Raw genomic sequence first — 12,271 nt, forward strand, 5'->3', positions numbered from 1 at the left:
AGGGAAACGGGTTGGGTCTGGTGTCCAGAGAGAAACGGAGAGCTTTGAGATCTTCCTGGTTGAGGATGGAGGTGTATAGGGACTGGACATCCATAGTGAAAATGAGATGGAGACCAGGGAACTTGAAATTGCTGAACAGATCCAGAATGTGTGAAGTGTCACAGATGTAGGTAAGAAGGGACTGAACTATGGGGGGGAGGTGGAATAAGACAGTTGAGGTATGCAGATATGAGTTCAGTGGGACAGGAACAAGCTGCAACAGTGGATCTATCTGGGCAAGTGGGTTTGTGGATCCTGCTGAGTCTTCACTGAATCCACTTAAATTGTGAAATTTGAACAGAGCCACAATACCATAGGAACAGGATATTTGGCACTCAAGGTCTGCACCGGACATTGTTGAATTAAATTTCTGCTGTCAGTCCATGATCCATGCCCCTCCATTCTCTGCATATTCGTCTTTTTCGTAGACTCTTAAAGACCACTATTGTATGCTTCCACAACTACCATTGACAGCCCACTTTGAGAAAGTTTTTATGTAGAGTTGTTGGTCTTTGGATTTCTCTACCATAGAACAATGGGTAAAGTCATTTAGTATGTTCACATCAGAATTTTTGTGGTAGAAATGATGGCTCTGGTGATCAGGCAGGTAATGTATTTAAAGTGGAGTATCAGTCATGAATTTGAAGGATGTGGTTTGTGTGGCCAACTTTAATTTTATTCATCTTCTCAAAAGCCTGCTGAAGTCCAGACTATTCATGAAGCTTAAATTGAAAGGCAATTGAATTTATTTTTTTATACTAGAATTTTCTAAAATAAAATGGTGATACAATTAAAAGAAATGGGGTGGAGGTGGCAGAAGGGAAGTTCCACGTGTCAGAATGAAAGCTTGAAGTAGGGGTGTAGGATTGCCAAGTTGAGGCCTCTGCAGAAGTATGAGGTTTTATTTAGGTTGAAATAGTGATAAATGGCTGGGGCTTAAACTTGAAATGTATTGGCAAACTTTAATTTGGCACATTCTTTCAAGCCTAATTTGCTGAACAGAATCTAGTATGCTTCTTCACTGCTTAACTGAACTGCAATATGGGAAAATCTGTGTGAAGACTTCATAATAAAAAGCTTTGCATAGTTTGTGTTTTGTTAATTTACCAGTTAAACTCCATGTTGAACAAGAAATTGAAGTAAAACCCACATATCAAAGCTACAAACATATTCTGGCAATAATGCTTTTTTAAAACATAATTATGCACAACTGCTGTAAAAAAACGTCTTGTAATTGTAGTCAATGTTAAAGTTATTATTCCAGTTCTAATGTGCTATGGGATCCTCAAGTAGAATTTTGCTGCATCTTTCTTGCTTTTCTACTTGCATAACTAAAATGGTTCCAAGTGATATTTTTGGCAGCAATATTTGTTCTGTCTGTTTAGTCCACATCACATGCCAGCTGGATATGCCAAAGGTCTTTGGGTTCAAAGTTATTAACTGTTTTTAAAAATCAAGAAATTAAATTCTTTTTCCATAAAAATTGCAGTGATTTTGAATTAATATATTTTAAGGATAGTGATTTTTGATTTCCGATATTTAGCTCGAATTTTTTTTGAACCACGCAGGCCACACACATACTTCATCCTTCAAATTCATGGCTGATGCTCCACTTTAAATACATTACCAGCCTGATCACTAGAACCATTGTTTCTATCACAAAAATTCTGATGTGAACATACTAAATGACTTTTTCCATTGCTCTCTATGTTAGTAAAATATCCACAAAGATCCACAACTCTACATGGAAACTAGTTCAATTACAACTCCCTGGAGCAGAAGCAATTGGCTGCTTGGAACTGTTCAGAGTAAATGATTTTAATCCTCTTCTCCTATGGTGCTGAGAATTCAGTCCACAAGAGGGCAGTTACAGCTTTGCTTAAAATCTCATCTAACTTGTATTATTTCCTAAATAAGGCACTGATCACCTCGATTATATGCCCTTGTATGGGGAGTGATCTAAGAGCCCATTTTCTTCTGACCGCTGTTCAGCGTACACACCAGCTTGGGTGTTTGCTCTGTCTCTGTACCCCCCCCCCCCCCAACCAATCATACCTAAAGATGATATTTCCAGATTATTAAAAATCAATCTGAAATACTGAACAAGATGAAACCATAGACTTGATTAAGATTTGTATGTGTAATTTAAACACACTGACTTTTTCATTGATAGTAATAGTTTTTGTAAATTAGTTCAGTGAAGAATTTTGTTGCCAAAACAGCACTGAATTATGTACATTGGCTTTCAGTAATTTCAAGCAAAAGTGGATTCAATAGATACTTTTTTGTTACTCGTGTTTCCTTCTGTGCATGCTACATTGACAATTGAAACAGAATTTTGAACAGAACAGCACAGGATCAGTGATCTGCCGTAATACTAGTCTAACTAATCTGCCTGTATGTGGTCCATAACCTTCTGTTCCTTCATGTGTCAGTCTAAATGCCCTGTTTGTGGCTTTGGTATTTTAGTATTGTGTTGGGGCAGCACTGAGAACAGATCCATTTTGGTAATTAAGGTGGGGCTCAAGTTGTTAGTATTTGAGTGAGCAGTCATGTCAGGCACTTGAGCACATATCATGTGCTCATCTTGATTGAAATTATTTAATTTCTGGTGATAAGTATTTAATTGCTACCTGGAAAGATGTTCAGATTGTAAGTTTTGGTTAACCCGCTTTCCTGGTGAGAAGTAATAAGTTAACACCACCTGCATGATCTTAGATGGAATCTCAGTTAGCACCAAGCTGGTGTGCAGGAGAGAGATCAGCACGTTGGTGTCATCACAACAACCTTGTACTCGGTGTTGGCAAGACCATGGAATTTGGGAGAACACCCAGCAATACTCATTGAGGGGTCAGTGATGAAAAGTGAGGAGTCATGTTCCTGGACATGAGCATCCTAGAGAATCTTATTCTGGGCCCAACAGATTGATGCAATCAGAAAGGCACACCATGTGCTATTTTGAAGAGACTTGGTATTTCACTAAAGACTAGCTTATTTCTATGGATGTGTTGTGGAGAACATTCTGACTGGTTGCATCATTGCCTGGTATGGATGTTCCAATACACGGGATTGAAAGATACTGCAGAGGGTTGGAGGCAGGTTGCTTCATCGTGGGCACAACCCTCCCCATTGTCAAGAACATCTTCAAAAGACTGTGCCTCAAGAAGGTGGCATCCATAATATGGTATATGGAGAAATTTAAGGTGGGGGGATATATGGGAGGCATGGTTTAAGGGTCGGCACAACATTGTGGGCCGAAGGGCCTGTACTGTTCTGTGTTCTATTATTAAAGACCCTCACTGTCAAAAACATGCCTGCTCATTGCCATCTAGGAAAGAGGTACGGGAGTCTGCAGGCCCACACTCAAATGTTTCAAGAGCAGCTTTCTGTCTGCCAAAAAAATTTTTGAACAGTCCATGTGCATTACCTCATTATTAAAACTATATTTATTATTCAAGATTCAAAGAACATTTATCAAAGAATGTATAAATTATACACCTTTGAGATTTGTTTGCTTACAGGCAGCCACAAAGCAAGAAGCCCAAATAATTCAATTTAAAAAGGGGACCATGACCACTGTGCTGAGAAAGAGGGGGAGGGAAAAGCACACACGTCATGCAGACAACAGGAGCAAATTTCAGCATTCAGAATCAAATGGAGTCCTTAGATCTGCTCCCTGGAACAGCTGGAGTAGGCCCAAGTCTTGATCTCAATGCATCATAATTAGCAGGACGAAAATGGCGCAAAACTCAGACAACAGCTGCTGGAGCAGTTGACAGCCTCGGTGCCATAGATGAAGATTGAACATTGCTGGAGAGTGAGCAAAATCAATTCGACCCTTCAGCTTTTCAGTCTATCTGGACCAGCATTTAAATTGACCGAGCACTGGATGGTGCCTTGCTGTAGGACCCAGCGATTTGCTGAAGCCATTCTCGATCTCCACAAATGTGCTCAGCACTTGGAGAGATCCAACCTTGCAGCTGGGTTAGGTGGGTGAGCGTTGAACCTCTTCTGCATCAACTCCTCTCCAAATCACTCACTCCAACTCCAACAGCGAAACCAACTCCTTCTGTGACCCATGAACACGTGCTTTGCAACTGCATAGCCCATCCTTCGAATCAGCTTTGCATCTACGACTTCGTTGTGATGATGGTTTACCGCAACTTCAGAAATGGTGTTTTTAGTAATATTTTTAGTCTTGGGTTCTTGCCTTTTGAACTACTAGTGAGCTGTCACATGCATTAAGTAGTGCCATCTTAAACTGGCAGTTTCCTCTTTTGCACTATTTATTATAACTTGTAGTGATTTTTATTTTGTATTGTAATATACTGCTGACACAAAATAACAAATTACATGACATCAATGATAGTAAATGTGATCCTGAGATTCTAATTCCATAAACTAGGGTGATGCATAATTTTAATGAATAAGTTATTGTAGATATTGACCCTAAAATTGTACTAATAAACAGTGATTCTATGGATTTCAACTGCAATAGTCCTTAATGGGAATATTTAATGATTCCTACAGTTCCCAGAGATGCATGCAGAGTCTCAGCCATGCTTAATTCAGTAAGCAACATCGTTTTAGGCATTTAAGGAAAAAAAAATCCATTGGTCCTCAAAGTGGGCAGATCTTGGATGGCAGACTTGGGTCATGAGTGCAGGTCCCATTTAAGAAAACAAAAGCGGTAAAGGTACACTGATTCTCAAACCAAATGAAATGCAGATGATGCCTCAGACTCCCCATTATCCTCCTGGCAAATGTCCAGTCTCTGGAAAATAAAATTGAAGATCTCAGAGCAAGATTGCAGTACCAGAAGGACTGTTGTGTACTTGGCTTCACAAAAACATGGTTAACCTCTGCCATCAGACAAGTCTTTCAAAACCATAGCAAGGGGAGTAGGCTTCATGATTAACTCATCCTGGTACATAGACATGGTTGTCTGTTCTGCTCACCTGACCTGGGCCATTTAGTGGTCAAATGTCGTCCATTTTATATACTGAGGGAATTTTCTGCCATCATTCTGGCAGCGGTGTACCAACATCAGGCAGGCACTGGAAGAACTGGGCAACATAATCAGCGGTCAGGAAACAGTGTACCCTGATGCCTTGCCTGTCATTGTGGTGGATGTCAACCAAGCCAGCTTGAAGTCTCTGAAGAACTATCACCAACCAACAATGCTCTTCTGGTTCCATAGATGATAACACACTTGACCACTTACATTACCATCAAGAACGCTTACTGTGCCATCCCATGCCCACACTTTGAAAAGCCTGCTCATCTGGCTCTACTTGTACTCCTGGTGCCTAGGCAAAGACTAAGGACCGCAGCACCGGTGGTGAGGATCAAGAAGGTATAGTCAAGGGAGGCAGAGGAGCACTTACATTGTGTCGGACTAGGCAATATTCAGGGATTCATCTTTGAGTCTGAATGAATGTGCCGCAGTGTCACCAACTTCAAGACCTCTGTGGATAAGAACATACCGGGCATTTCCAAACCAAAAGCTGTGAATGAACCAGGAGACTTGTAGTCTGCTAAGGGCTTATCTGTGGCATTCATGACCAATAATCCAGAACTATACGTCCATTTATGACCTATGAGAGACTATTTTAAGAGCAGAAAAATAATTCTGAGGTTCGAGAAGGAAATGGATGAACATTAGCTCTGGCAGTGTTTGCAGGCCAGTACTTCCTACAAAGCAAATTCAAACATGATGAATGGCTGTGACACTTCATGCCCAGATGAGCTCAATGCCTTTTATGCCCGTTTTGAAAGAGACTAAAACTGCACCTGTACAAATTCCTGCAAAATCTGGTGACTGTCATCTGTCTTGGAAGCTGATGTCGAAACTTTCAAGAGTATAAAACTTTGCAAGACATAAGGCCCAATAGTGTACCTGATAGGGCACTGAAAACTTGTGCCAGCCAACTGTCAGAAGTGTCCAGTCATCTTCAGTCTCTCACTGCTTCAGTGGGAGTTTCCCACCTGCTTCAAAGGGCCACAATCATACCAGTGCTCATAAAGAACAGGTTGAGCTGCCTGAATGACTATCACACAGTGGCACTCAACATCTGTTGTGATGAAGTTCTTTCAGAGGTTGGTCATAGCTGGAATTAACTCCTGGCTAAACAAGAATCTCAACCTGCCATTTTCCTGTTGCCACTGAAGGTCCACAGCAGATGCAGTCTCACAGGGTCTCCACTTGGCTTTGGATCCCCCTGAACAATAGCAATACTTATGCCAGGCTGTTTATTGATTACTGCTCAAGTGTTCAACACCATCATACCCTCAGTACTAATGATTAAGCTCCAAAACCTAGAGTTTTGTACCTCCCTCCAACACTGACTTTGCTTTCTGCATTGGGAGAACACAGTCGGTGCAGATCAGAAATAACATTACCTCATTGACAATCAACACTGACGCACCTCAAGGATGCGTGCTTAGCCCACTGCTCAACTCTCTACACCCATGACTAGTGAGGCACAGCTCAAACATCATCTATAAATTTACTGATGACGAATATTGAAGGCATACTGGAGTGAGATACATCAGCTGGTTAAGTCATATTGCAACAAAAAGCCTTGCAATCAACATCAGTAAAATCAAGGAATTGATTGTGGACTTCAGGCAGGTGAGCTGAGGGAACACACTTCAGTCCTTGGAAGGATCAGCAGTGGTGGTAAAGGTGAGCAGTTTCAAATTTCTGAATGTCAGCATCTTTGAAGATCTATCCTGGACCCCAACATATTGATGCAGTTACAAAGAAGACACAGTAGTGGCTCTGTGTCATTTGGAGTTGGAGGAGACTTGGCATGTTATCATCTGGTAAAGGAGGGTCCATACACAGGATTGGGGGAAAAAGCTGCAGGAAGTTGCAAGTTCAGCCTGGCCACTAGCTTCCCCAACATCTGAATCTTTGAACTCCAAAAATCACTTTCAAGATGCAAGGATTTTTCCAGTTGGTTGAGCAATTTATTTGTTTTCTTATTGACATTTGCAATGTAGTAATAAATGAATAGGCTGCTCAGATGTATAATGTAGTGTTGGAAATGTGTCCTTTTATAATTGCACTAACATTTGTTGAGAAATGATTCTGCTGGTTGTGTATTTAACTTGTTGGGGTGGTGTAAATATAGGCTAAGTGTTTGATTTATCATGGATGTCTAATATGCTGAGTGTATGGTTAACTGTTTTTTTTTTTCTTTTAATAGAACCTGCTACAGCAAGTGGCATCCCGGGATTTACTGACAAACATACAGCAGCTCCTGGTGGTGACTCCCCCAATTCTCAGCTCTGGCATGTTTATAATGGTGGTCCGCATGTTCTCCTTGATGTGTTCAAACTGTCCTACCCTGGCTGTGCAGCTCATGAAGCAAAGTGAGTGTTCTTTTCATTGGGAACAAACGATTTGCCTTTAAATGTACTGTTAGAGAACTTACTAAGACATGTCATCATAACATTGGAATGGTTAACTAAACATAGTATATGTTTAAAATTGGTTGTAGTGTGTGTTCTGAAGTGTTACCAGTTGAGTTGAGAGCTTATTCAAGCTATATCCTTTACAACAAAAGTAGTGAAGCACTTGTTTCCTCTCGAACTTTAGTTAATTGAGCTGCAATTTTGTTTCAAATTGCATCTTTGACTGTAATAGGTTCTCAAAATTGTTCAAATATTGATAGGCATGCAAACAGGTAAATACCGTGCACCTCATTCTGAATGAGGACAGCTAGATCATTATTTTCAATCGTAAGGCTGATTGAAGCTCTGATGTCATAGCCACATGTAAATTTGGGTTTTTCAATTCTAATTAAAAGCTGACAATGATGAGTGAAAATGGTGTTCTTGTATCGCCAGGCTACTATGAACTAAAAAGTAACAGCTTGTTCTATTTTACTTTTCCTCAAGACATTGCAGAAACACTGCGATTTTTGCTTTGCGGAGCTTCAAGTGGCAGCTGCCAAGAACAAATTGATCTTGTACCGAGAAGTCCACAGGAACTTTACGAGCTTACTTCCCTTATCTGGTGAGATGTTTTGTAGGATATTATGAGCCATTTTGATTTTGGTAACAATTATTGCCCTATTGAAATTAAACCCATTTCTTCAGTAATCTTGAGTATCTATGATACCTTAGTTTTGAAACTGATAGTGGTAACTCACAGCAAATTGCAATGTTAAATAATTGAGTTTTTTAAAAAAAAATGCCAGTTCCATTCTAACTGCCACACTGCTACTTGTCCTTTTCCATAAAGAGCAAGAATTAAATGGATAACTCTAAGTGGGGTGAGGAGGAGAACCAAAAAAGTCATAAAACTGAAGAACTTCTGAGTTGCACGCTTCCATATACTGAATTATTTGAAAGAGCTGTGCATGTGATAGGTGGTCACTAAAACGTTACTTTATCACTTGGCATAACACTTTTTACTTTAACACTCCTGCTTCCTCACTTTTAATGATTTTCAAATGGATTCTATTGATACTGTAATTATATTTTCCTTTTTGTGTTTAATGTGGCTGTGCCTACACAATACAGATAACCATATAAAAATACAAAAAGTTAATTAGAATCTGGCATTTTTCTCCTGCAGTGAATTGATGCCTTGTCTACCCAAAGAAGGAATTTTTGCTGTTGATACCATGCTCAAGAAGGGAAGTGCACAAAATACAGATGGTGCAATATGGCAATGGCGTGATGACCGAGGTCTGTGGCATCCATACAACCGAATCGATAGTCGCATAATAGAGGTATAATATTTTAGTATATGGTATCAGCAAGGGGGAGGGATGAGAAGGAGTGGGTTGAAATGGATGGGATGTAAATAGGGAGACTGCCATATCTTTATTGTTCTACCATAGTAGCCAGGTGGTTCTACAAAACTGGCAAGCCTTAGATTTTGGCTGGGTTTTACAGCAAACAAATAAAAGCTGTCAGTATTTATGGAAGAGTAAATAGCTTAGCTTCAAGTAACTGACTCTGAACTAGAATTTTTATTCTTTTGGATCTTCTTGTTGGAAAATTTTAAAGGATGCTTCCCTTGCCTGCCAAGTTCATTAATTTAAAGCAAACTTTCCCATGTATATGTGGATCCCTCTACCTAATTTGACAGAATGAAGTATTTTTAATTGATGGTTTCTGGTTCTAATGCAGGCATAATTCTGATGCTGGAAATTAGAATTGTAAGCAATTAACATTTCAGTGCATTAAACTTTATGAGAGCGTAAAGTAACTATTTATCTGTACAGTTAAGGAAATGCATACTATTTTGATCACAAAACCTGTATGGAGAGCTACTATTCACAATAAGTTCCATTGCATTAACTCATTAGTCTGCTTAAGAATGATTTGCTGGCACTAGTTAGTGACAAATGGTTGTAATTTCAAGAGTATGTTCTAAAATTCAAGTCGGTAGGGGATAATACAATTTTATCAGCTATTAATAAAAACCCCTATCATTTGCTCTAACATTGAGTTGATTATAACCCTTCACTATTGTGTCTTTAAATGTTCAGAACACTTGCGGATGTTGATTTGTTGGTATATCAGTTTCCCAAGCAGCATTTAAAGATCCTGAAGATCTTGAAATTTTGAAGATTTCTTTTAAAAATGTCATTTGAAACCTTTCACAATTCCGTTTCAAACTACCTGCTTTGCAGCTCATTTATCACAGAAAACCATATGGGACTAAAATGGCAATACTCAAATTGTTTCCTAGAAATTGGCTGTTACTAGCAAGCATTGGGAATTATTGATCTGTTTCTTTGTGATTTTAAAATGTAACTATATAGAAATGAAACAAAGTGGTGTAAGTTAAGTGCTAGATTAGAATTTTAAATAGTTTTTTTTAGCGTATCTCAGCTCTTAAATACTGCATTTGCCCCGGAAGCAAAAGGCAAATTTAGGCAAGTAAATATACCTCACCAAAGTGAAAATTTTGTATTAACAGAAGTTTTTGAGAATTTTGGGAAATAGAAAGCCTTCAACATTGAAATTCTCCTGAAGTGTAGTTGCTCTATTTTAAGACATGAGTCATGCAATTTGTGCATTTGAGTACCTATAAACAGCAATATAGTAAAGGCCATAATTTGAATTAAATGAATCTGGGAGAAAACCGTTTCCGAGGGTACCTCGTAGCTCTTTGCCAAAATTGTGCCAGAGGATTGTTTCCAAAGCTTTTTCCAACTGTCCTTGTAGCAGTCTCGCTGTACAATAATGGAGCGTTTAGATTTTTGTGCTCATTTATAGATTGAAACTTGAACCTCATAACATAATGAAGTTGAGATTGCCATCATTTGAGCTCAAAGTACACTGTAGATGCTGTGGTCAAATCAAGGCGTACAAAAAAGCTGAATGAACTCAGCAGGTCGGATGCTGCCCGACCTGCTGAGTTCATCCAGCTTTTTTGTACGTCATCATTTGAGCTGCAGCTTGTCTTTTCCTCATTTGTTGTCACTAAATTATAGGTGGTGTAAGATTCCAATTAACTTCGATATTCTTTAGTATAATGTCTAGAACTATAGAATTTTGTCACCATGCTGTGATTCATATGGGATGCCACAGTAATGTATTGGTTAGCGCAACACTGTTACAGCTTGGGGCATCAGAGTTCAGAATTCTATTCTGACATCATCTGTAAGGTATGTTTACCACATGGAATATGGAAGCTTTCTTCAGGTGCTCTGGTTTCTTCCCACAGTCCAAAAACATAACAGTGCATAGATTGGTCACTAAATTGTCCTGTGATTAGGTTAAATTGGCAATTCATGTGCGGCATGGTTTGAAGGGTTGATTCCGTGCACATCTCAAAACAAATATGCATTCCTGTCAATATATCAGACTTGAAACACAGCGTATCTTTATATGCGCAGGCATGTATATTGTAGTGGGTAGGTGTAGGAAGTAGTGAAGCTGAAATGTCTCAGTTGTAAGTATTGACCAAAGTACCTTGGACACACTGGCAAGCATTCAGATCTTAGGTCTGCAGTAATCTTTTTTGTATGCTTTGACAGTCTGTTCACATTGTTCACAGGCAGCCCATCAAGTGGGTGAGGATGAAATAAGCTTGTCAACATTGGGTCGAGTTTATACTATTGACTTTAACTCTATGCAGCAGATCAATGAGGACACTGGGACAGCCCGTGCTATTCAGAGAAAACCCAATCCATTGGCCAACACAAATACAGGTAAGTACTGCCTTATGAATTTAACTTATATTTAAGTTATTTAAGGATGTAATTTAAGGTTTTGAAAGTGCACTTGCACTAACTCGAGTATTTTAGTATCTAAAAATTCTTTGGCACATGAAATAGTTAAAAGTTTAAGAAACAATATCAATGTGTATAACACTCTGCTGGAATTCTGGACAGTACATAGTGCCTTTACTCTGTAAGACTCTGAGTGTGCCTTAAATCTGCAGTGAATAGTAAATAGCTTGTATCAGTTTTCACCAAGGAGGGAGGACATAGAGGATATTGAGAGCAGTGGGAGGCTTCCTAATGTGCTAAAGCATCTTGAGGTCAATAGGATGCTGTTGGGTCTTCTGAAGAGTATCAAAGTAGATATATCCCACATTTTTGAAAGAGGTGGGGGAGGTTGCTGAGGCCTTGATAAAGATTTTTGTATCCTCACTGGTGACAGGTGAGGACTAGGAAGACTGAAGAATTGCCAGTGTGTTTCATTTGTTCAAGAAAGGGAATAGGAATAATCCAGAACATTATATAGGCCAGTGAGCCTCCTATCAGTGGTAGGAAAGCTATTGGAAGGGATTCTTAGGGATAGAATTAGTGTGTTTGGGAATAACATGGCCAGATAAGTGACAGTCAGCATGACTCTGAGGAGGCCAGGTCTTGCAGACTTTTTTTGAGGAGGTGAGGGTTGAGAAGTAGACTTGCACACAGATTTTCAGGCACTTGAGAAGACGAATCCAGGTTAAATGTGTGGTATCCACAGTGACTTTGTATATTGGAATTGGAGTTTGCTTGCCCATAGAAGAAAGAATTGTAGGTTATTTGGCCTGATTTCAGTGATTGAAAAGATTATGAATGAGGCTTCAGGGTACTTGGAGGCACATGATAAAATAGGCTAAAGTCAGCATGGTTTCCTCGAGAGGGGTTCCCAACTTTGCGAGGACCTGGACCAATACCATTAAGCAAGGAGTCTGGGAACCGCCTACCTTAAGGGGAAATCTTGCCCTATGAATACCAGGCAGGGTAGATAAAGGAAAGTCATTGGA

At 39.5% G+C, this 12,271-nt stretch overlaps 1 protein-coding gene across 9 annotated transcripts in view; it reads left to right on the forward strand.

The window, feature by feature from the left end:
- The window catches only part of trip12 (thyroid hormone receptor interactor 12), a 142,348-nt gene that overhangs the window by 67,537 nt on the left and 62,540 nt on the right, over positions 1 to 12,271 (forward strand). For 8 of the 9 annotated variants that reach the window (XM_073041471.1, XM_073041472.1, XM_073041476.1 and 5 more), the window contains 4 exons: positions 7,254 to 7,419; positions 7,948 to 8,065; positions 8,630 to 8,786; positions 11,069 to 11,222. In XM_073041471.1, coding sequence (XP_072897572.1) covers positions 7,254 to 7,419; positions 7,948 to 8,065; positions 8,630 to 8,786; positions 11,069 to 11,222 — 595 coding nt within the window. The remainder of the gene's footprint in view (positions 1 to 7,253; positions 7,420 to 7,947; positions 8,066 to 8,629; positions 8,787 to 11,068; positions 11,223 to 12,271) is intronic. The other variant, XM_073041480.1, reaches the window with a different exon arrangement.

Source organism: Hemitrygon akajei, chromosome 3 (assembly GCF_048418815.1).
Source record: "Hemitrygon akajei chromosome 3, sHemAka1.3, whole genome shotgun sequence".
NCBI lineage: Eukaryota > Metazoa > Chordata > Chondrichthyes > Myliobatiformes > Dasyatidae > Hemitrygon > Hemitrygon akajei.